The 24,820-nt window shown below is 37.9% G+C and overlaps 1 protein-coding gene and 1 pseudogene across 1 annotated transcript; both read right to left on the bottom strand.

Moving 5' to 3' along the window:
• Nucleotides 1–1,044: 1,044 nt before the first annotated feature.
• On the bottom strand, nucleotides 1,045–14,776 carry LOC145766367 (actin-binding protein WASF3-like). The gene is made up of 8 exons (XM_082578065.1): nucleotides 14,513–14,776; nucleotides 9,411–9,572; nucleotides 8,802–8,955; nucleotides 7,326–7,452; nucleotides 5,324–5,505; nucleotides 4,227–4,537; nucleotides 3,628–3,750; nucleotides 1,045–3,307 (listed from the first exon to the last, which is right to left on the bottom strand). The coding sequence occupies exons 1-8, from the start codon at nucleotides 14,616–14,618 to the stop codon at nucleotides 3,144–3,146; spliced, it is 1,329 nt and encodes a 442-aa protein (XP_082434191.1). The 5' UTR covers nucleotides 14,619–14,776; the 3' UTR covers nucleotides 1,045–3,143.
• A 2,936-nt stretch (nucleotides 14,777–17,712) lies between these two features.
• On the bottom strand, nucleotides 17,713–20,472 carry LOC145766421 (calponin-1 pseudogene; annotated as a pseudogene).
• Nucleotides 20,473–24,820: the final 4,348 nt, after the last annotated feature.

Below are 24,820 nucleotides of genomic sequence, written 5' to 3'. Positions count from 1 at the left end.
CATTCACCACTCGGCTATGATATGCGAACTTCCATCATTACATTGAAACTTGTCTCGTTCAACTACGCCTCCCGCCAGCAACTTTCCAAAAGGTACCATAAAAATATTCCCCATGTTAAAACCTCGGAAGAACAAAGAAAAAACGCAAATGGCAGCTAAATTAAGTCATCGGCTGACTTGGCACAGAGGGTCAGGGCGATGGTAGTCATGTCATTGACGTGGGTTTGATTCCCACCACTGCTATTGCTGTTTTTTCTTCTGTAATTACCAAACAAAGTACGGTAATAAATGTTAATGTGCCTACCCTACTGATTAGCGCAACACTGATTGGTCAATTTCAAAGTAGGGAATTTTTATGGTACTATTTGGAAAGTTGCCTTCTAGCATGCGGTTCCAAAATTGGAAACCCCCTGAACTGAGCAAGGACGTCATTGTTCGAGAACCTCTGATCCGACCGACACGTATCGGATCACCAATGAATTAGCAGTGAAAGTTGGTAGGTTTTGAATCTTTATCTTCGGATTGACAAAGCCTTGAGGTTATTCCTGGTAGTTTCGCATTCTTGTGTAGGCTTTTGACGCAGGGCCGGTTACCGAGATTGACAGAGTGAAGTTTTCATGTTGTAGCCGGAGAATTATTCCATCCATTACGTGCCGCTGCTACAAATGCGTTGTTCAAGCGCACATCCCGAGAGTCGAACCAGCGCTGCTTGATCTTGCAGCTTTCGTTAGCTCAGTGGTTATGCGCCCGGCTCAAGATCACGCGGCGCAAGTTCGACTCTCAGGGTGTGCGCTTGAGCAACGCATTTCAGGACTGCCCTCCATTCAGCGGCACCTAGTGAGTGGAATAATTCCCCGACAACAACAATCGGAAAACTTCACTCTGCCAATCTCGGTAACCGGCCTTGTGTCAAGAGCCTCTACAAGTATGCGAAACCAGCTTCTTCGTTCACGGAGTCACGCGCTAAGCAACCGACGTATCGGGGCGGACAGTTACGGCGATTGCCGAGTCAATGCGCTTGTGCCGCGTGTTTCAAACTCACAACACCTTCATAAGCTATGTATTGATCAATAGACATTCGATAAGTTCAACTAACAATACTGCACATAATTTCTCGTTACAAAGAAGCGTCGTGAAAAAATCCGCACAAGATTTAGGCTACATACATACCAATGGTAGTTTTCTGAAGTTCAAGCTGCAATGTACAGCACTGTAGTAAAACTATGAAAGCGACCACTTTGCAAGATTCTACAGTACGGTAAATCGAAAAAGTATTTCTCAGGCAACCGAGTCAAAACTATGACGCAAAATGCCAGACAATGATTGACCGGCTGTTACCCAGACAGCAAATCAGTCGTTTTTTCACATTGAATCAATGTAAAAACGACTGATTTGCTGTCCGGGTACAAGGTGTGATGTTTTCTGTACAACCACCATGCTGTAGAGGACATGAATATTTCATCTTTTGACAAGAGTACATATCCGAAACTGTCATCAATCTTTTAAAGTACAGTACAACAATGAATATTTCAATAGCCAGCAGCTACCAACCAGTGCAAAGTTGGCTCCGTTTAATTTGCCATTCATCAGCTTAAAAACAAAAGTTACATTTTCAACATCAGGTTCTGTTGGGCTGATGTAAAAATTAAGCTTTTGTTTTATGGAAGCGGAATCAAAACTCTCCTGATCGCCAAGAGATGATTTCAATGATGCAACAATGGGAACATGAAAGTGCACGACTATGAACAAAACATGGAAAGTTTTGAAACAATTGCAAAGACTAAAGTCCCGAAACATGCAAATGATCCATCGAATGTTACATTTTGACAAGTGTAAAGTCACATAAACGCTGCGAACAATCTTTCCAGTCAAAAGCAATCTTAAATGTGATAGTTCAAAGTAGAAGAGACGTAATAAAACCGTTAAATTAACATTGATTTTCCAAGGTAAAGCTATGAAAATTCTGAATACACGTTATTCAACAATATTGCTGATACGCAAGAACAGTAACCAACAATTTGACAGGCGCACAACATAGTTACGTCATCAATGGCCAAGCATGCAGCCAGAAACTGTCAGCGTTCAATGAAAAACATCAGCGAAAAGAAGAAAACATTTTCAACCAAAAGAGATGGAAAATGGCCTATGCTAACTCGCAAATTTGGTGCTTTTTGCATTGTTTCAACATCCGTAGCAGATGTGGAATAATGCGAAACAGACCAATTTTGCTTGTTGGTTTTCCACTACAACATAACAAGAGGTGCGGAAATTTAAAGAACAGAATAGGAATTCCTAAGAAACGTGTTAAAGACATAAAAATACAACTTTCATATGATAAATATGAACACACAAAAACAGTACAATTCGCTAACGTTTAATTTGTCAGTTCGTTTTATTGGTCATACCTAGTCGGTCCCAGTAGTTTTGATCTGCACAATTCCTATAGTTTTGACATGTTTGCATAATTTGTCACTTTTTTCTAATCCCTTTGAGGTGACGAGTAAGGCAAATTATTCTACTTCTATATGTTTCATACGATAAACACACTAAAACTCAAATTTGTTCGTAAGTTCCATGCAAGTGCACACGGTTTTGATGCATCACGTCCGGTCGCATTTCTTCAGCTGTGAGTACCGAGTTCAGATAAGTTCATTGGAATTAGGAGAGTTTGTCGCCACCGAGTGACAAGTGATCAGATGAGTTGTGAGTGACCACAGGTTATCGAAAAAGATGAGCTTCCCACAGCATAAAAAGTTCATTTCAATCGACATTTGTGTGAGTATATTTAAAACAGATCATATTGAAAGCAACATAAAATGATTTACACACGACAAATGCTTGCTAAGAAAACTGAAAAAGCTACAACCCTAAAAAAGTTGCAAAACTACGGCAAAGTTTAGACAGCGTATAATGTATGGTGAGCAGTGACGTCATCAATCAAAGCGTTGTGTATCTTATTTTCTATTCGACGCCAAGAAAACAAATGAACCATATTCACTTCAACGATGGGGTGAGCTGAGCTGTGAACCATTGTCACTGGACTGTAACTTATTATACTGCGCCACCATTGTACATTTTGTACAAGTCACCTCTCATTTCGAACCCTGCACTGCTTGTTCATTTGTTCACTAACTTCGAGCTGTTTAATCTTCCCACTCGGCATCGTCATCAGACACGTAAGAATCCGACTCCGAATCGGAAAACTCAACAGCGATTCGGCGAGCCAAGATCGAGGCCACGTCATTTCCGCCTCCAAGTGACGTCGCAGCCGTCTTTTCGCGTTCTTCTACTTTCTTTAAGTTTATTCCTGAACAAAAAACTATGCAGTCAACCATATGATATTACAACGTAACGCGGAGCTCCCAATTTCTTTTAGTTGTTTTGAAAAGTAGGTAGTAAATAAGCAAGCCCATCAAGCAATCTTGGCAAGGTGCATGAAATAATTAGCGTCAAAACGAAGTTTCCAATGATATTTTCGTTCTATACATTCAGAATTGTTTCACCAGTAGAAAAGGAATAATTCAAGAAGTTTATTTTCTATTTTTAGAAAATAGACACGAAGTTTGTCTTTATATCCTTCTTGTCCAAGTAATCAACATGGCTACAGTTGTCTGACAAAACACTCACCAACTCTGATGGCCTGCAACAAACCGCCTCTGCTATCCACCGGAGCAGCCTCTTGCTGAGGAGCCTTGTTCAATCGAACGTTTGCCAACTGCGCTGCCATGCCGCCGGTATTGGCATCTGATACTGCAATAAATATTTGATAAACTTCTTAAGTAAGCGCTGTATAAACTTAACCATACAAACATGTATGCCCATCACTCAAGGGGATGTGAGACTTTGTAGCCATCAAAGCCCCAATCGGATAAAAACGAAAGACGCCAAACTTAAGTTTCACGCCTGTTTGGGATCATGTGATGCATATCTATGTGTATTGAGTATTGTGTACTGAGCTGGAATCGAAGTTCCAACTTGTTGGGAATTGTGGACGTCTCCGGATAGGAATTCAGTGTATGACTATGACGGGAGGAGTCACTGCAGACAACTGGTCGACCCTGATATTTCGGAATGAACACCAGGCTTTTTGAAAGCAAAATGAAGAGGTTGCTACAGAAGACTACAGTTTACGAAAGGGGTGAGAAAGCTTTTTATTTAAGTTATGGGCAAACAAACCAACAAGTGAGGTTTATTGGCGTCAAGAACTAAATTTTGAAACAACTCACCTGGGGAGTCCAGAGCCAGTGGAGGGGGCGGCGGAGGTGGGGGAACATTTGCTGGAGGAGGGGGTGGGGGGACATTATCTAATGGTGGGGGAGAAATATTATTTGGAATGGGGTAGTCAGGTATTTGTCCATTCATACCTGTCGGGGGTGGTAGTGGTGGCTCGGGTAGGTCAGTAATGGGTGGGGGGAAGTCGTTTGGTATGGGGGGTGGGGATGGGGGCAGAGTAGAGGGAGAGTAAGTCGAAGCACGAGACGCAGTGTCGTAATCCGACGTCGCAGTAGACCGAACGTCAGGGGTTGTCTGGTTGGACCTGCAACAAAAGGAAACTAAATTTAACAACCACTAAATATAAGCAGAGAGGAGGCAGATCTCAAATGCGAAAACGTCAACTATGGTTGAGTAGGTTGAGAAACGCAGCAACAGAATCTGTAGACTGTAGCTATCTACAAGTTTAAACCAAAAAGCAATACGTTGCTCTCTTTGGTTTCATGCTTTCTCTGTGATCATATTCATAGCAAAAATGGTACAATGTTGCACGGTGAAGTGAATAAAACACGTTACAAGCTGTAAGTGAGTTTGCAGTGCATGACGTTGCAACTGGGCATCAAGCTTGTACATTCGTTTCACCGAGTGACCATGTGGTGGCGACATCATTGCGTGTTCAATGGCTCATGTTAAAAGCAATCTACAAGTGTGACGTCAAAGTCGAAAATTGTGAAGTACACAAATTGCACCAAAACGAGAAAAAATCGGCACGTTTCTCAAACAGTGTTGCCAGATTGGATTTTTTCCCAATTCGGAGAAATGAAATAACGACTGAAAAAATTTAACGATTTTAAAGATTAAATCACGACAGTAGCTGCGGGATTGATCGGCATTTCAGTTATTTTATTCTTGACGCATACCACCCGTCTTGTAAAAAATGAAGGCCGTTTTATTCTGAAACAAGCTTTGGTGCGATTGACGTTGGTAAAACTCGCCTATGGGAAAATGTTATGACAAGTGTTGAAGAAATTTACTGGTGGACGTCTGGCAACACTGCTCAAGTGCTCATATAAACATTTTTCCTGAAACATTATGTAGAAATTTAACTCACTTCATCTTGGGTTGGTCTGGCACTGGGGCTGCATTGACATGGTTTGAAACAGGCCTAGTTTGGATGTTGGCTGCAGCGTCAACAAACTCAGCGCCATGCTTCATCTGCATCGCTTTCATTCGAGATGCCGGCACAGCAGCCTTGACCTTCGCCTCTCTCCGCATGTTGGGGTTTGCTTTACGCTGAAACAACAATTAATCACACATTTCATCACCCAACCAATATGCCAGTCTTATTTGCATTAAGTTACGTCTGCAAAACGAATGACTCAATCAAGGAAGTAGCACACGTGACAGCTAACAACTTTAACAATGGACGTTGGACAATGTAAGCTTGAAACACTAGACATAGATTTGAAAGTGTGCCACGAAAGTTTATCATACACGGCACTAAGCCAATCGTGAACAGCTGCAAGACAGTAGAAACAAGACAGTAGGCACTATTAACGATTGCGTGTGCTTGAAAGTAACGCATAATAATGTTTCCCGTTGTATCACAGTTCATTGGTTCCAAAACCACGCGGATATTCCGTTTATTTGGATTGCTCAGTGGAAACGGAGATTTGAGACAATTCTGCCAACCAAACTATCCTCTCTCAGGTTGCTACCATTAAGCATCAATGTATCCCAGCAACCAACCCGTCTTCAGACGTTGAATCAATGTACAAAAGGGTTGATTGTCGGCTGAGATTGGGCCATTTTTACATTTCCTGATTCGGAATGTCCACAATAGTTTCTTGACTACACCAAGCAGTAGTGAAACTGGATTGCAATACGTAACCGTGAAGGTGCCATTAAGTTGATAACCAAAGACTCCAGGTTTAATCTTGATGCGCAAACCCTATAAATTACAGTACTCTACAGCTACAGAAGTTCAACAAACAAAAAGATGAAAACTGCAACATAACAAATAAAAGAATAAACTAAATTATGTTACCAGCAATAAGAAGATCGTTGCAACACCACTTTTAATTTCTTAACCTTCTCTAAACAACCATAAGATGTTTTAAAAAAACAACTTGCGATCACAAGAAAACAATTTTCCATCAACAATGACACCTCACGCATCCCTATCCAATATCCATGCAATACATTTTCTTTAGCGTTCCTTTTTCAATAAAGCTTTATCACGTCACTGAGATGCTGAAATTATGATATGACTTGCGCCGTTACAGATGCGGCACAAGCGAAACACGTTCAACTGAGGGCCAGTGTTTGTATCAAACAGAGATGTAATTTAAACTTTTGCTGGATGATCAAACATTACAAACAGCTGAGTAACAGTTGCACAATGCACATTGGACTTGGAGACCACAGTAATTCACAATAGTAATTGTGCAACTACGTAATGGTCGTCATGTCATCAAAAAGATTCAAAAGTATCATCCACGGTTCACGAACACGAGTGAATAGTGCACTATTTCTTCGAAAATGATCGGAAAATCTCATAATTACAAGATGTTATAAGAAAGTTCACCTGCCCGGGCTTCAAAATCCGTCACTTTTACATTGATTCAACGTCTGCAGGCGTTGAATCAATGTAAAAATGACGGATTTTGCTGTCTGGGGCAGTGTCACCCACAAAGACAGTTTTTGTCATATCCAAGCTACAAAAGGCAGTTAAAGATTGAGGACTGAAAGGCAAGCAAACCAATCATCTTGTGTCTAATTAAATGTTTAGTTTATGCCTTCAGTTGGCGTTGAACCGACGTCCTTTGCAGCAAAAGACAACGTTCTTGCCACTTGACCACGCAGTTAATGTTCATAAACAAACAACTACCAAACCGCACTAACTTACACACAACCATTGCAAACTTATAAATTAGTCAGAGAAGTTGTAAGCCAAAAAGAGTAATAGTCGAATTAAACCTACCGGTATTTCATTTTTACCATTGTCAATCACTAACAAAAAAAAACTATGATTGGTAAAATGGCTTTGCTTAAACTTAAAGCAATAACCATAATTAACGAATATAGTTAATTTATGGTGTAAATGTAATAACCTCTTTTTTCCGTTGTTCACGCCGTTTTTCCTTTGCATCCCTCATTTCCTTCTGCATTGCTTCTCTCCATAAGTTAAAGAAGTAATCCGGGTCAGTATAAATCTTCAGTGCATCTCTGCCATCGTCCCTGAAAGACAAGGTTGAAAATCTATTCAGACAGCCAGACAGGATTAGTGACCAATGAACGTTGTCCTCACAGAAAATGCAGGCAAGCATAGCACAACACGCGATTCTATTCTTGACCGGTCTTAATCTACACCCAAGCATCTTCTGACGGCTTAATATAGGGTGAAAAAGGTTGTAAAGAGTTTGATAAGAGATACAATTTACACGTCATTCTATTCTTGACCGATCTACACAAGTCGATTAATGTGTGCAAGCTTTAATTTAAAATAACTGGCGACATGGCGTGAATGGTGTGTTGAATCAATGTATTGACTGCAAAACAAAAAGGACTATTTAAAGAGAGTGTTGCATTAGGTCATGAATGAACGACATTGCCAACATGGTCAACACTTTATTAGCACAAGCTTCATCCCTGTTAAATTATAAATTACAGGTCACATATCGGTTGCAAAAGGAAAAGGCCAAAGAACGTGACAAAGGGTCAAATCCACACCATAAACAGCCGCACTTTCCAGCAAAGCTAACTATCGGCATGGTTGAATTTGAGGCAAAGATTTACTGCTTGTGATGGGCAAAGTTAATATGACCGAAGTTAAACAGCGTAGAATGCAAGAGGATAAGCAAAATCAGAAACCTTTGCTTTCTATGAGTAAGCACGAGACAGCTGCGTTTGTGAATGGCTTTTCTGACAAGCGCGGAAGTAAAAGATAAGCAAATGCCATTCCGGATAAGTGCGTATTATTAGAAAGTGCGTGAGTGAATGGATGGAAATTGTTGTGAAATAGAGCAAATTGGCGGAAACTAAAACACGCAACAAAATATTATGACGAAAAAGTGGAAAAGTAAATCAATTATATCAATTGTACAGTGGTTCAACAGTTGTTAATGAGAACTGATGGTAATGGGAGCAATAAGAAACAAATCAAATATCAATAAAACCTCAGTCAATATAGACGGTTGAAAATGCATTGGGAAACTTCTCTTGTGTACAGAAAATCACGGTTTTATCGCAACCGAGACGGTTCATTGCAATTGCAAAAGTTAAAATTTATCGTCAAGTTTATCGCAAAAGAAATGTCTTAACTCTCAATAAACGAAATCGGCGATTAATGCTGGGGGAGACCTTTATGGCAGTTCAGTTGCTGACGGGGAACAGCAACACGGCCGAAATACTGTACGTGTCTACTGCTATCGACTTCTGTTCCACTCAGCTGGCCAAAAAGAGGTTCTATTTTTGCAGAAAAATGCTCCGTGAACTACTTACACCAATATTATTTGGTTGCGTGTTAAAGGCCGGATTCAAAACCAGAGATTTAAAAAAATCAACATGAATCACAGCTAACCAAATACCTGAATTGATTGAGATCTTGCAAAGGCGGAGGTTTATCTGCTTTATTGTAAGTTGCCTTTAAAGTTTCCGAAAGGGACTCTCTGGAAACCACTTGCTGGTCGGTTATTCCACTGGATCTGAAGGCTTTCTTCATATTGATGTCATGAAGAGACACTGAAAATTACAACTTATCATGATAATTTTCCATGGACTTCAAACGAATACAGCAATATCATTATAGGAATAATATATCTCTAGCAATATCTTACAAGATTCAAAATTAATAGTGTGAGCAAACTTTAATGGCAAAAATACATGTATCAACCAAAATGTATCTTGTCATCTAAAGCAAGGTGCCACGATTATACGGAATGGCCCGTTTCGGTGAGTCCGATCCCTTAACGGGGGATTTTTCTTTTTTTTTTTTTTTAATTATTGGGTACCGTAGCCTAATTATCATTGCCGTTTTAGGGTTAGGGGTTTGGGGTTAGAGGTTAGGAACTCACCAAATCGGACTCACCGAATAGTAGCAGACCCACGATTATACCACTCTATTAATACTGACACAAACTTGATTTAATGAAGTTAATTTACAAATTTTAGAATTTAAATTATTCAAAAATCTGTACCTTCTTCTACTGTCGAATCAAGTCGAGTGACTTTAACACTTAAATTGTCAATTCGATCCTGAAGTTTACTTGCTCTAGAGTAGAAAGAATTGGCCTCGGAAAATAGTTCCCCAAACATATCTTCAGCATGAATGGAGAGGGAAGAGAGTTGAAGCACCACTCCTAAAAATAATTTTACAACACACCTTTACAAAATAAAGATAAAACATATATAACAAACAATCCAATAATGTTGATTTATGGATCAAAACATTAGTAATTGCATGATTACTTTTTACTACATATCATTTTAGTACATATACATTAATCAAACAATGATACAAACAACATGATTATAATATATATGCAGAAAGGAGCGATTGTCCTGGCAGTCAGCACTAGGCTGAGTAGCCTACTGACTAGAAAAGAGAACTATTCCAGGCCTCGAAATCCGTTTTTGCTGACAGCGGACAAACGTGTCCGGTCTGAGCAGCTATCTCGGCGGACAAATTAAGTTTCACGGCGGACACACCAGTTTTAGCGTCGATTGTCATGCTTAACACTTTATCTTGATAATTCTTCGCCATTTGAGAACTATAGCTGCGGTTTAGAAGGCTTTAATTTCAGCGAAGTCACTCTGAAAGGCTTTCACCAGACCAACGACGTGCGCTTGAAGAGTCAAAGCGCCGTGTAGCTGCTTAATACGCCGCATAACTGATTAACTTCCACCGAACGAGGTTGTGTGGCTTCTTGCGTCACAATGCTCTGGGCACGAGTGGGAAAATTTCTGCACTAACGCTACTATTTTCTGCTGTGCAAAGTTTCACTAGGCTTTTTCCGTTAGGTTTATTTTTGCGTGTCAAGTGAGCGAAAGTGAATTTTCCCAGGGCCTTTTCTTAATGTAATACCCAAACTTAACAAATTTTGCTGCACATCTTGCTGTAATAGCCTACTCGTATAACCTAATTTTGTAACCAACTTTGCCTTATCAATATTACTCGGAGATCAAAGCCAGATATTGTGACGTAAGACTTGAACTAAGTTGCGCGTGCTTAGTGTGGAAGTACTGGTACTCCCATCGATTCTTAGCGAAGAATTCACCTTTGTTTCGCTGGTTCAATATCAGGATGAAAAATGTCATCAATAGTTGAAGCAACATAAAAACCGAAAGTTTTCCTGCTTGAATGGAAGCTAAGGGATACAGCATTCACATTTTCCAGATGCACGCTAGAATGCGCGGGAAATTATATTCTCGCAACACTTGTTAATCGTGCTATGCAATGACAATTTGTATCGCTCCTGTGTTATTTCTCGGCGGACAAATATGACCGATCTAGATGGTACTTCCGCGGACATCACATGCTGTGACGGCGGACATGTCCGCGGTGTCCGCCGTGAATTTCGAGGCATGCTATTCCATTGCAATTTGCTAACTATAATGGTGCAGCCTCTATGCTAGCTATTAAGACTATCCAATCAACTATATACTAACTGTATACATATTTTTGCAGCCTATTGCAAGGTAGAAAGAATTTACAGTTAGACACGTGTTATACTTCAACGAGGCAATGCGCAATTGCGCATCAATAATCGCTAATCAGGATTTGGTTGTTTTCTTTCCACAACAAAAATGATTTAACTGACTGGTAAAGGCAACGTTTGTGATTCCGTGACATGAATTAGTGGTGCGATACTAATGAGCCTGGCCTCATGGGAAAAACATATGCCTTTCGGTGTCAATTCTTGCTACTTTGCGATTGTCTACCACACTGTCCACACATATGATTATATTTATGCAATAAGCTACTTTTTAAACCTACAAGTATACTGATCAGCTTGAAGCAGAAACATGTGAAAGAAACTTTAATTAAAAGATAGTGTCTTAAAAAACAGCTTTCGAAGTAATAGCACAAAAAGTTAAAACATAAAATATTTAAAAGGCATGGTTGCAACTAGAATGAATAATTAAAACTCAAAGAAAGGTTTGTATAATATTGCATTGGTTAACAATGCTTTTTCTTAAATGTAAACACCTAATTCAACCTCTTGCATGGTTTTAAATCATGATCTGTGTAGCACATTGCCAAAGTCACAGCAGAACCACTCCGCCAATAACACTTTTGTGTTTATAATGGTAAAACAATAGGCTATTAATTTACATAGAAATCTTTGCTATGGATTATATTAAGTAAATGAATTCATTAGTTTGGCTTTAGCATCAAATTTCAATCAACTGTATTTGAAAAAAGACTTAAGAGTTTGGATTTTAGCAGGTTCTTGTGCTACAACACTACAAACCAAGTAAACTCTGTGCTGAGTAAAATAAATGCTACCAACAAAATGTAACATATTTTATTTCTTGAAACCTAGCATAAAATGAATAGCAATGTAAACCGACATTTTGGCATACCTCTGCTTAGGCTTTCATAATATGGAACACCCATTTTGAAAAATCCGATTCAGAGAAGCCGATTCGAAGACAGCCTTTTACGAAGAAAGCCGATTCGGTGAATTTTTTATTCTTCTGCCATGAGCTGGGTCTAACCAAGAAGCTAATGGAAGGAATTTCAGGTCATGTAATGCCAAAACTCAGGTTTATTCTAAACTGCCACTAGACTTTAATTTAGTTAATTATGAACATCAAATGCTTTTTTGGGTGACAGGTGATTTAATTAGCCTCTATTGTTAACCATGAAACGCCGTTTGATAACTGTTAATCTTTTTTTGCTGAGACTTTAGTTGAGTCTTTTTTGGTGACATTTTACTTGGTACGGTACTGTTTGACTACTGCTTTTTTTTGGCTGAGGGTTTATTTAATTAACCTCCATTGTTAATCATGAAACGCCGCTTGATAACTGCTTTTTTTCTTGCTGACTTTAGTTGAGACTTTTTCGCTGACACCTTACTTGGTTAACCTCAACTATAAGCGAATCCCTTTGAATAAACAGATGCCGCTGTGGGATTTCTCCAAATTGGCTTGTATGAATCGGATTCTTTGAATAGTAGCAGACTGTTCATAATAAGCTATTCTGGTAAAAAAATGTAGAAAAACAAATGTTGCAACAGCAGGTTTATACCAGGCATGCAAAAACTTTTTTTTGAATTTTTCACATTGAATTGATGTAACTGTACCGAACATTATCATGCATATTTTCTAGTTTGGAAGTAAAAGGAAAATATGAAATTATTTGATACATTATTTTGTTTCGGCAAAGCGAGAAAATTACCAAAATTACTAGTCTCTATTGTTTTACAGTTTTTCTACAAAAACTCAGAGATTGTTTGGACAACAAACCTTACAGTCTTTCATCACAATCCATGTTTTGAACTTTTGGAAAAAATTGTTTTTTTTTTATTCATAACATGTATTACTTTATCTTTATCTTTGTTTGTTCTAATTATCCCAGCCAGATTTTTTTAAATATTTAAAAAAGTTTGTAATTAGTTTCCTCGTGTTTTTAGAACAATTAACTGAGAGAAGCTGTGACACCATCTTAACGTTGCAGGTGTCCACCTTTGCAATAGCCGTTCGTCACAATCATTTGTTAAATTTACAAACCAGTTGCAGCAATTTAAAGGAAGGTTAAAATTGAACGAGTTGGCAGTGCGATATAACCTTTAGTTAATGTCACATTGTCACAAGTTGATGATGACCAAAACAAAAGTCATGTCGCAACAAAGTTGTGAAAAGCTTTGTAAGCTAGGTACATGTATTATTGTATATATAGCATACGTTTCATGGATTCAGTGCAGATGACACAAATTTTTTTGGCTTCACAAAAGAGGTATTGACAAGTGCAAGGTTCGACTTCCTACTGATGCCACTACAAATCATAAAACTATTCTTTAAAAACAAATTTATGTTAAGATGGATTGTAAAATATTTTGCTTTAATTTTTCTTTCAGCTACTTTAGCACCAATCGTATACAGGTCATGATTTCACTAAGCAAAAATCAAAAGCATTATCTGGGGATGTTAAAATTTACTATTTTGCAGTCGGTGTGCCAGTAAAAAGTTTTTGCATGCCGGATATAGACCTGCAATTGCAACTTACGTTCGTTTTTCCATGATTTTTTTACTAAAATATAGCTTATTATGAAAGCCTAAGCAGAGGTATGCCAAAAGTGTCGGTTTACAGTGCGCGAATCAAAAGTCAAAAACGGTATAACTATTGACAGAAACTTAAACAACACAATTTTTGTGCAGGCTACAAAAGAGTTATAAGAAAAAGTTTTGACCAATAAAACTAGCCTTAGCAACTAAGACCAATAATAGTGTAAGTGTATGTCTGATGACATAACATATTTACTCGATTGTAAAGTTTTGACCAATAAAACTAGCCTGAGCAACTAAGACCAATAATAGTGTAAGTGTATGTCTGATGACATAACATATTTACTCGATTGTAAACCATGTCTCATAAACTTTTATTTCTCATCATTTGTGCGGTTTAGACTTGGAGGCAACTAACACGTTTGATCAATATTAAATAGTGTACTCTTCATCAATTGTACAATATTAAACAAATCAGCAATCAACTGGTATTATGAAAGTTGTTCCTTATAAAAGACAGTGGCTCAAGAAAAGCATGATACCAATAAATTGAGTTCAGTTGTTTTTTATTTCTGACCATCATATTAAAAACAATACACGTCAACATAGCAAAGGTCGAGAAAGCATCACAAGCAATTGGGGAGCTGGTATACAAGTCCCCTCCCCCCTTGGTAACTCATGACAAAGACAGGACTCAACCAAACATATAGGGTGAAACTACTTTACCTTTGCTTTACTGTTCACGCACTTCAATCCACATGGTTTGGTCAATTCCTCTTTGTCATGAGTTGCCAAGGGTGAGGGGGGGACTTGTATACCAGCTCCACAATTGGTTATGCCGTAGACATCAATGCGTCATACACATACGAATTGTTTTCAACAACACAAGTGCTAACAACTGAACCACATGAGCACCTGAAGTGTGCAAGATATCATATATGACACATCATGAAGCTAAACTCATGAAGGACAATATTACAAAATCTCAAAACAATAGGCTAGCTTAGTGATAATTCATTACTATAATCCAACAGATGATATTGACAATTATTCTAGAAAACTAACTCACCAGACAAAGTATTGTTGGTCATACATTCCAGCTCACTTTTAACTTCTCTTGGAATTGCCTGCCTACACAAGGTAGATGGTTCAACTGCACGCTTAACAAGCGGCATCTTCTTGGTTAATATCTAATCCACACGTACTTCAAGCAGTTCCTCACGTTTTCCACATCTTTAGATAGCCTTTTCAATGTTTAATTTATAGCTCAATAATACAAAAATTCTAAGTTGAAAACGCTTTTTTAATGACAAAACTTATTGCCTGATGTACAGTACGGTACCTAACATGCAACTGCTGATCAAGAAAAGAAAAAATACAAATCAAAATTGACATGTTTTCAAACTTAAACAAGACACCTTATCACAAACGAGTCCTACCCCATCTACAAATCTTGCTGAGCACTTCATTGCAAAACAACCATTCCAGAACCACGTACAATACAAACCCACATTATTTTCTCTCATAACCTGATTCTGACAAAATCTACGGTGACTGATGCTTGTCTTTCATTCATATCATTCAGCTAAAAATATGATGCAGGTTCCACCCTTACCTGGTATCCGTTCAATACTTTTTCATTTTTCTAAAAAGGGACAGTCAAGACAGCGCAATCCAGAAATAGTTATCATATTTATACATACCAACCCATACAGCAACTTCTGTTATTTTTACATTAATTTAACGTTTGCGCTTCTTTCTTTTCTTCAGTTTTTAAGTGCGTAAACTACCAGCGTATGTGAAATATCGAAAAATACACACAAGTTATTTTATTACGGTAATCTAAAAAAAACCTGCACCAGTAAGCCTAACTGGTTGTAGCTTAGTGTACTAGTAGGCCTGCGGCTCAAACTATTCTTTTCACCTTTCTGAGAGATAAAAGCACCGGTTTGGTGTCTGTGTGATATATTTATCACTTTGGTCAAAGCCATTTAGCCTACTCCTTAGAACAGGAGTCTCAAACTCAAATTGCTCTGAGAGCCAATTGAATAGGCTACTTGTACATTAACAGGAAGGTCGCAATACCATTTTGATTGCGGAAAGTTAAGCCTGTCCCTGTGGCCCGTTCTATCATTCCAAATTTTGTTTGCTTGTAAAGAGTTTTCGATGAACTCTCTCGTTCTACAGGTAGGCTACCTCGACTCCCAAGTCTGCCCCCTTCAACCTAAGCTGGCAGACCTCACCCCAAGTGCAACGCCACTCAGAAATCACACCGCTCTCCGTCGCCGCAGGTGTAGCAGTTTCAAAAAAGCTATCATTGCACTGTTTCAAAAAAAAGATTAAAATGTTAATTTTACAAAGCGATGACGCATTGTAGGAATGATGGCCTGTGTTATGAAAATCAACTTATCAGTTTCTTATGGAATTAGTTCAATTACCGTAGGTTTGTTTTTATTTCGGACCATCACATCGAAAAAAATATATCGGCCAAAAATAACAGAAGTCTACAAAAAGGTAGAAGCGAGAAACCGCGAGTGTTGCCGGCTGGGTAGCCGAGTGGTGAGAACGTCTGCGCTACGTTCGAAAGGACGTGGGTTCGACACCGCTCCAGAGCACGCGGCTGTGTCTCGGCAAGGACACTTAATGGCAAGCCAAAATAAGGGGAGCAGCTAACTCGAAGACTAAATGTTACTTCGCTGCTTCCTGTCGTCTGTTGTATCGCATCTGTGATCGCAATGAAGGCCTACTGTAGCCTATGTTATCGCAATGGGCGCAAATAAAAGCATGATTATCATTATTAGGGTTATAACGCGAGCATGATACCAAAACAGGAAAACAGTTTAAAATATAGCACGGTCGCAACACCTCAATAGAATTTTTTTAATTTAGAAAATAAACACAAGGAGAGAAAAAAAAGAAAGTGAACTTTTTTTCCCTGCTTTTTTTAACAAGTTAGGCTATAACTTATGAGTAAAAAATAAAAAAATGAATCAAAAAAAAAAAACAAGACGAAAAGACAGTTGGTATGTTGATCGACTTTGGTGGGTTATCAAAAGTGCTGATGGTCTTGAGAGGAACACTCTTGATGCGTTAGCTCTTCATGAAGAGCAAGGTAGGCAAAAGATCTTGCCACAGTCAAAGCCATTTCAGAATACAACGCACCAGGCTTCGCAAGACTAACAAAACCGATACAGTAGATATCATTAAAACAGCATAATGCAACACGTAGGCCGCCGCAGCAGACGGAGTGCTACATCTTCTTGAAACATCTCTGACAGAAACTAAACTAAGAAAACGTTTAGGCGTTCAGTGTAACACAGCGGTCCAGAGATAGATAGAGAGGCAGCAACCTCGACGACGTGGGCTCGAATTACGCCCGCAAAGCAAACATCTTGCAACCGACTCTCAACATGCGCGAAAAAACGAAATTCTTGAAGAACTGGCTGCCGCAAATAGGCTACCAAGGTTTCTACTGCGACAAAGGCACAAGAAGTGAATAGGCAATGTGATTGTGATATAAAAATATGGGTTTCCATTTGCTATACTCACTATAATAGGCTACCAGTATGGCCACTGAGAGTGTAATCGAAGCCTTAACTTCATTGTTTACCGTTTTTAGAATGCCTGGTTACATACATTCTGATCGAGGGTCTTCTTTCATGAGTCAAGAACTGGGACAGCTTCTGCCGGGAGAAGCTCGGACAGCTTCTCCCGGCAGTTCATGAAGATCTTGACATTTGCATCAAGAACCTCTTCCAAAACCTGAAAGTGAAATCAGAGAAAAGTATATTCAAGTGTAATGTTCATTTCAACAAAGTTTGGGCCGCTTGCTTCTCATACAGTAACAGCCTAATTTCTTTTTAAAACTCTAACAGTAAGACTATTTGTTTTATCCAATCAAAGTGGAACTTGTGAGAAATATTGCAAAATTCAATGAGTCTTATCAAGTTATTTTTAGGCTGTTTGCTCAGTTAGTTGAGCTCTAGAATGTGTAAACATATAAGCATCAAGATCAAGTGATGTTGGTTCGACCCTCATGATGTGCCCTTGAGCATCGCACTTCAAGGACGGCTCTTCATTCAGCGGTACCCGGTGGATGGAATAATTTACAGACAACAAAAATTCACTTTGTTCATGTTGCTGACAGGACCTGCATCAGTGGTTCAACTCTCTACAAGTAGCTGAAACGGAACTACGAAGATTAAACTTTCAAAAAGACTTCCCGCGTAGGGCTTCGTAGTAATGATTTTCACAATTAATCCAGTCAGCTACGCGCATCATGAGGTGTAATGATTAAAAACAGGCAGCCTACAAATTAAATTACGGGGCTGTCCATAAAGACAACAGCAAAAACAATGACGCCCTCTCTTCCACATCCGCAATCTCTGCGTACTGTGTCATCGAAAAGTTCGCAAATCACTTTGAACCGACATTTGGTGTAGGGGTTAGGCTACACAAATTAGGGTGCAAAGAAAAAAAAAGTGGCATCATACAATATTTGAACAGCTCCAATGGTAACAGCTCTTTGGGGAACAACCTATAGCACGTTAGATATGCATTATGCAACTGTCTACTGTGCTTCCAAAACGAAGTTGTTTAATTTGGTAGGTATTTCTACAAATAAGCAAGTTTTCTCATAATAGCCTAAAAACTGCTTTTGAAAAAAATGTAGAACATGTCTGTCTCACTATTGCCATTGGAGCATTGTAGTACAGGTCGTTTTAATAGCAATAGACCTACATGTAATTTTTTACGTAAGTTACGATGAAGCTAGGGCTTAAAAAAAACTTCGACTAATGAGGCATACTACTTCTCCGGCTGCTACATAGGGGCAAGAAAATAACAACAAATTCTGCTTCCTGTTTAATCGACATCGATAAGGGAAAAAGTGCAAAAGTTCGTTTCCGGTATGATTCAGCGAATTGACGCTATGTTTAATTCATTGCTAATTAATAAGACTTAAAAAATAAAATTTGCATTTGCAATAATAGGGGGCTAAGGTACTACTTCAGCTGGCAAATACGCCCCTTTCAGATTGATTCAACGTCTATAGACATAATGTAATGGTATGTAAACAGAGTAGATATTGCTAGCTGGGTTAAGACACAAATCGACCAATACTTTCCGCAAACACAACAACAACAACAAATGAAGAGATAATAATGCATCAGCCTATATCCCATTGAAATGGTAAGTAAGATATCTTGACGTGTTTTAACGCAACACAGCTTCCAAATAAGTGTTACACTAAGTGATTTGCAATTCCGATTTAGTTAGCCTGGTGTACCAAGTAGCTACTACTACTAGCATCGCATATGCCAGGATAATGTTACAGCAAATTCGAAAAACTACAAAAACAAGTCATATTGTTATGCACTAATATAACAGCATGGAAGTATTATAATGTCAGTTTTAACAGCATGACATTTTGAAAACGAGAGATCATGAATGATTTGAAGAAAACATAAAGCCTACCGACACAAACGTACAAATTATTATCACAAAAATACAATAGTTCTGCCAAACCTACAGTTGCTGAGACATTTTAAAATAAACCACCAATTTTGATAAACATACAACTAAAGCATTTACTTTGGCAGTGAAGAAATAACAATTTAAGCAATTTGATCGTCATTTTTTGAATTTTTTTATCTTAATTTCCTATAAATACTACTGAATTGGTGGGTTCATAACTAAATTCAAGTTTATTCTCACAAGTTCTCTATATAGCCAAATTCATAATCGAAACTAACTTGACTAAATAGTAAGATCTAACTTCATCATTACAGTAGCAGTATTTCAACAAACTTTTTACAAAACTAAGTTTATCAAAAATATTTAAAACATTGGAAAATACTCAAAAGCATGTGCCAATTGTGCCATAACCTTAAACTTTTAACTATGAAAAGTCATTTATATAAAACAATGCAATATACTAAAGTCATTTGTTATAAAACGTTTAAACTGTTTTATACCAACAATCATCCACGAATTTCTTTTACAAATGACACATGTAATTAAGCCATGCACGAAAGAAACGTGTATAGACTGAATGAGAACCTGGAATGCGTTTGAAACATGATTTGAAACTTATAAAAATTAAAATCCGCACAATGGGCATGAAATATTGAAATATCAACGCTTGCCAATTGTACTATTTTCAGGTCGTGCAGCACGTTTTAGCAACAGCATAATTGAAAATAATGTTCAGTCAACCTGTTCAGAATGAGTAACAATAAAAAGTACTGCAGAAAAGCTTCTGGATACACTCGCAAATTAGTAGGTAACACTTGATACATGTTGTTAGTAGTTCAAATTATGGATAAAATAGTATGATATATAGAAATACAGAATATACGGCAATGGCTTTTGTTACAATACAAAATTTAAACTCATTTTTTGGAAGTGTATTTTTTGTCATAGGCTGATCTGGATGCTCCATAAGCCCCCATTCCTGATTGGTTAGCAAATTTATTCGTTCCAGCTTGTAAACCAATGATGGTATCGCCAGCTTTCAGCTCTTCATCTGTCCATTCGCGCTTTTGCTTTTCAGGAATGTGAATGCCAATATCTGTAGCTGTAAGACCTTTTGATGAAGCTGTGTCAACCAGTGCCAGTAAACATGTTTGAAATTGTGACATTCCAGAGCCATCATATAAATCTGCTGTAGTGCATAATGAAGGCTCTGGTACACCAATTTCTTTAATGCCAACCAAAAATGCATTTATATTTTCCATACAACGAAAAGGATTCAATAGAGTTTGGTGTGGCATGTTAGACTTGAGCACACCTGGCTTCAGCTTATTGACTAATTGACAAAGTACTCGCCCATCTTTGAGCCAGTCTTGAAACGAAAGGTCTTTCATTGGATCACATTCAACAGTGCCAGCAATCCAGAGGCGGAGATCTTCCTCAAGAACTTCATCATACTTTGCTTTCATTTTCATTTTAACTTCTCTACTCAATCCAAAGCTCGGACCTTGATTAGCCATATCTTTTCAGTTTTACAGCAAAGACTATGAAAACAAACAAAAGTCTTAGCTGCAAATGTAATAAAATTTCATGGAAAACTTTTAGATGAAAGTAATTGTCAATTGTTCAAAATATTAACGGCTTATGAGGCTCCAGTAATTAGAAAATGGAAAAATAATTTCTGTCTGAAAAAAGACAATTGGGAGACCAAAAAAGAGATGACTAAAGCTGGTGAGAGAAGAGATCAGTGTATGGAAACTGGACAAAATCAACCCCAACAACCGGGAAGCATGGCAAAAGGGCCGCAAAAACTGGTTGGCCTCTGCTAGCGGAAACAAACACTAGGTCTTATTTAAATATACAAATGATAAAGAAGGGAGAAATGGGTGATGACTGATGAGTATATAACACACTTCTCGAAGACTTTGTCAATCACTATACAAGATGGAAAAGGGTACAAAACTTTTATACAAATACTGAAAAGACTGATTACAGGAAATGACAAAACTCATCAGTTATGCATACCGATACCATATTAAGAATCGAAAAAGAAAGTACTAGCTACAATATGCGATATATCAAAACGTCATTGAACGAGAAAAGGTAGAAAAACCTTGAATAGTTGTTCACTCTGTATAGCAATTTTTGCAGCTAAAATGAGTTGGTACATTGATGAATAAGTGTTTTATTTGGTACCCGGTCATTTGGTTGACAGGAAGTTTGGTCGACAGACATTTGGTCGACAGGACATTAGGTCGACAAAATGATTCATTTTAGGGTTAGGGTTAGTTAACTAACCTTAACCCTAACTCTAACCCTAAAATGAATCGTTCTGTCGACCTAACGTCCTGTCGACCAAATGTCTTGTCAACCAAACGTCCTGTCGACCAAACGACCGTACACCGTTTTATTTAAACTCTTGTCAAAATATTACAACATCACATTATAATAAGCTGTTACAATTATAAATCACACAAATTTCAATCACATCAATTTAAATGTTGCTTTAAACTGGAATGGTATTTTGTTTTGATTACCATCAGCGTTGCAAAAGCTGATTCTCACATATATACATGTGGAGAGTCCTTTGTTTTTGCATTGCAAATGGGTTTTGGATCTAATCTAATTTGGTATTGTCCAATTCTGAAAGAAAATACTTTCAATTTGACAAGTGCTGACAACCAGAGGCTTAATAACGTAATAAGATTCTACAGCTTCTGCAGCATTGTTAGCCAAAAACATTTCAAATAAACCATTTTCAATCTTTTGTTTGCAGATGTTTAATGTTTTAATGAACGCTAACTTCATGAACTTTAGATTTTAATGTAAAAACATAGATGCTTTCTCCTTAGTAGAACAAATTAAATTCGTTCAATTTTTCAAGCAAATCTGATAAATAGCTAGGCCTAGTCTGAGTTTTGAAAAATCACAATGTAGCCTAATTTTTTAACATTAATAGACTTTTTAAAGCTTAGGCTTTAATTTTGAAACCCACGTTGACAATGCAGCAAAAATGGTTTTAAACTCTGATTCCATTACACTACCTACGGTACATAATTCAGATAATATGAAACCAAGGAACTTTCAGATATATAATAATTAATTAAACTACCATTCAACGTTTTATAGGCAGAGAAAACTTTTTCTCAAACCGTAGAAAATTTCATTATCAGATCACCGCTTCAATGTGTGATGGAAATCTACAGATAAATCTGCATCAAGCATTGCAGAGTGCAAAAAAACCTTAAGCGAGTAATGTCGGTCTGGAATTGCATGCGAGAAGTGATTTTCTGATGTCTCTGGATTTATTAATATTCAATTGAACACTGAGAATATGTCCTTATAATGTTTGTAATGTATTGTATTGAGTTTAAATTTAACCGTTGTTATTGCGTTCATAAACGTAGTTGCACTGATGAGAATTTAATATTCGAAAACGCGTTCTGCAACACTGTTTTTTGCACTCTGCAATGCTTGATGCAGATTTATCTGTAGATTTCCATCACGCATTGAAGCGGTGATCTGATAATGAAATTTTCTACGGTTTGAGAAAAAGTTTTCTCTGCCTATAAAACATTGAATGGTAGTTTAATTAATTACTACCTACATAAATTTGCAAAATATGAGTATTCAGTGAGCGACTCTTAATTTAAAGTTAATAACTTTCACAGCATTTTGCACAGAAGTGTAAATATACAGTACTTTGAGTAAAATTTGTATACTCTCTGCCGACTCCTCAAGGGGTTGCAACCCCAAATTTTAGACGCCCTGGACTAGACCACAATATAGATTCACCAATTACGGTACTTTAAAGCTGAAAATACTCCATATAATTCTTATTATATAAATAATAGGCTATGTGAACGATGCAATGAAATAAGCAAACTAATAAAAGAAATTAAGACAAGCAACAAAGGAGGTTGACTGTTAACATGATCGCCACTGGGACTAAACAGTTCTCATCATTGGTAGCACTTGATGTTGGGATGTTCACTGGCACCACCTGTGGAACATGCAACCATACTTCTGATTTACACAACCTAGTCAAAACTAGGAGCTGGTATACAAGTTCCCCCCCCCCCCCCTGGTAACTCATGACAAAGACAGGACTCGACCAAACATATAGGGTGAAACTACTTTACCTTTGCTTTACTGTTCACACACTTCAATCCACATGTTTTGGTCAATTCCTCTTTGTCATGAGTTGCCAAGGGGGGGAGGACTTGTACACCAGCTCCCAAAACTACAGCAAACTAATTTACAGTAAGTTGTTCAGCAGCTATAATTCAACACTTTCTTTTATTGGTTTAGTTTTCAATGTCTATCCTCGCATTGACAAATCCTTGATAGGTTATTCCTGGTAGTTTCGCATACCGTACATATCCTAGTAGAGGCTTTTGAGTTGATGTAGAGCCAGTCATGGACTTCTAAATACTAGATTCTAGTATTTAGAAGTCTATGGGCCAGTTATCCAGATTGACAGAGTGAAGTTTCCGATTGTTGAAGTGTTATTGCCGGGAAGTTATTCCATTCGGATGCAACCTAGTTTGTACGGCTGTACCATGAACAGTTCGGACCGTCAGTTCGTACCTTGAAAAGATCGAGAGAAAAAATTAAAAAAAGCCGAAGTCGTTGATCGCAGTTTCCGCAATCATTTTAAAATTTTCTCCCTGAAAAGATCGAGAGAAAAAATAGCTCAAAGCCGAAGTCCGCTGATCGTAGTTTTTCCGCAGTTTCCGCTAACCCTAACTCTAACCATAGAGTAATCTATGCTCTAACCTCTAACCCAGTGATTCCCAAACTGTGTGCCGCCTCAGATTCTCAAGTGTGCCGCAAATCTTTTTGGAATTTTGGAAAAAAACTGTATAGATATTTAAAATAAGCCATGCAGACAAGCAAATGCGACTTAAAAGCGCTCTAACTGCTTCAATAGATAATAAATAAGCACATGTGACGATAAAACCAATTATGGCATTGCCGATAGAGTAGGGTAATTGGGCTGCTAAAGAATACGTTCAGTACGGGTTTATTGCTTCAAGACCCAAAGATAACCAACAACCTTTCTGCGTTATCTGCAATGAAGCCTTATCTAATGAGTCGCTTGTTCCCAGTTAGCTTAGCAGACATTCGGAGAAAAAGCATCCAACATGGAAGGATAAATCAAAAGGATATTTTGCGAACCTGAAGTCCCAAACAAATAAGCAGGCAAAGATCATGAATAGCTACCTCAAGCTGCCGGAAAAAGGATTGATTGCAAGTTACAAAGTGGCTCACTTGTTGGTGAAACATCAAAAAGCACACACGGATGCAAAAACAGTAATTGGACCAGCATTAGCCGTTGTTGTTGAAGAAATGTTTGGTAGTGCTTCACCCGAAAAAGTTAGAGTTCCGTTGTCAAATAACATAATTTCACGAAGGATAGAAGAGCTATCCTCAGATTTAAAGGATAAAGTTCGCCAACACGTTGTTTCTACAGACAACGAGCTGTCTGTAGGCCTACTATGGTCTTTACAAATTAACGAATCTACTGACAGAACTGGGAAATCTCATATGCTGGCTTTTATTCTCTTCATTAATACTGAAACATTGGTAAATGAATGTTTGTTTTGCAAAGGATTGAAGGGTACAACCAAAGGAGAAGACATATATTCAAATTGGTAGATAAAAATGTTTTGCTTTCTGAGTTGAAATGGAGTAACTGCGTGAGTGTTTGTACTGAATACTGATGGTTGTCTTTCAATGCAGGGGAAAAATAAAAGATCGAAGAAAGTCTTTGATTCGTTTCCCGCTCTTTATGAATCAACTCATAAACAAGAAATCATTCCGCAAATCATGAACACATTGCCTGGACTTCAGCTTGCACTGCAACATCACTTCCCAGAATTTGCTATTAACAACTTTAGAT

This window comes from Aplidium turbinatum, chromosome 3 (assembly GCF_918807975.1).
Source record: "Aplidium turbinatum chromosome 3, kaAplTurb1.1, whole genome shotgun sequence".
NCBI lineage: Eukaryota > Metazoa > Chordata > Ascidiacea > Aplousobranchia > Polyclinidae > Aplidium > Aplidium turbinatum.
Note: the sequence above shows the minus strand (reverse complement) of the source record. Positions and strands in the feature narration are given on the sequence as shown.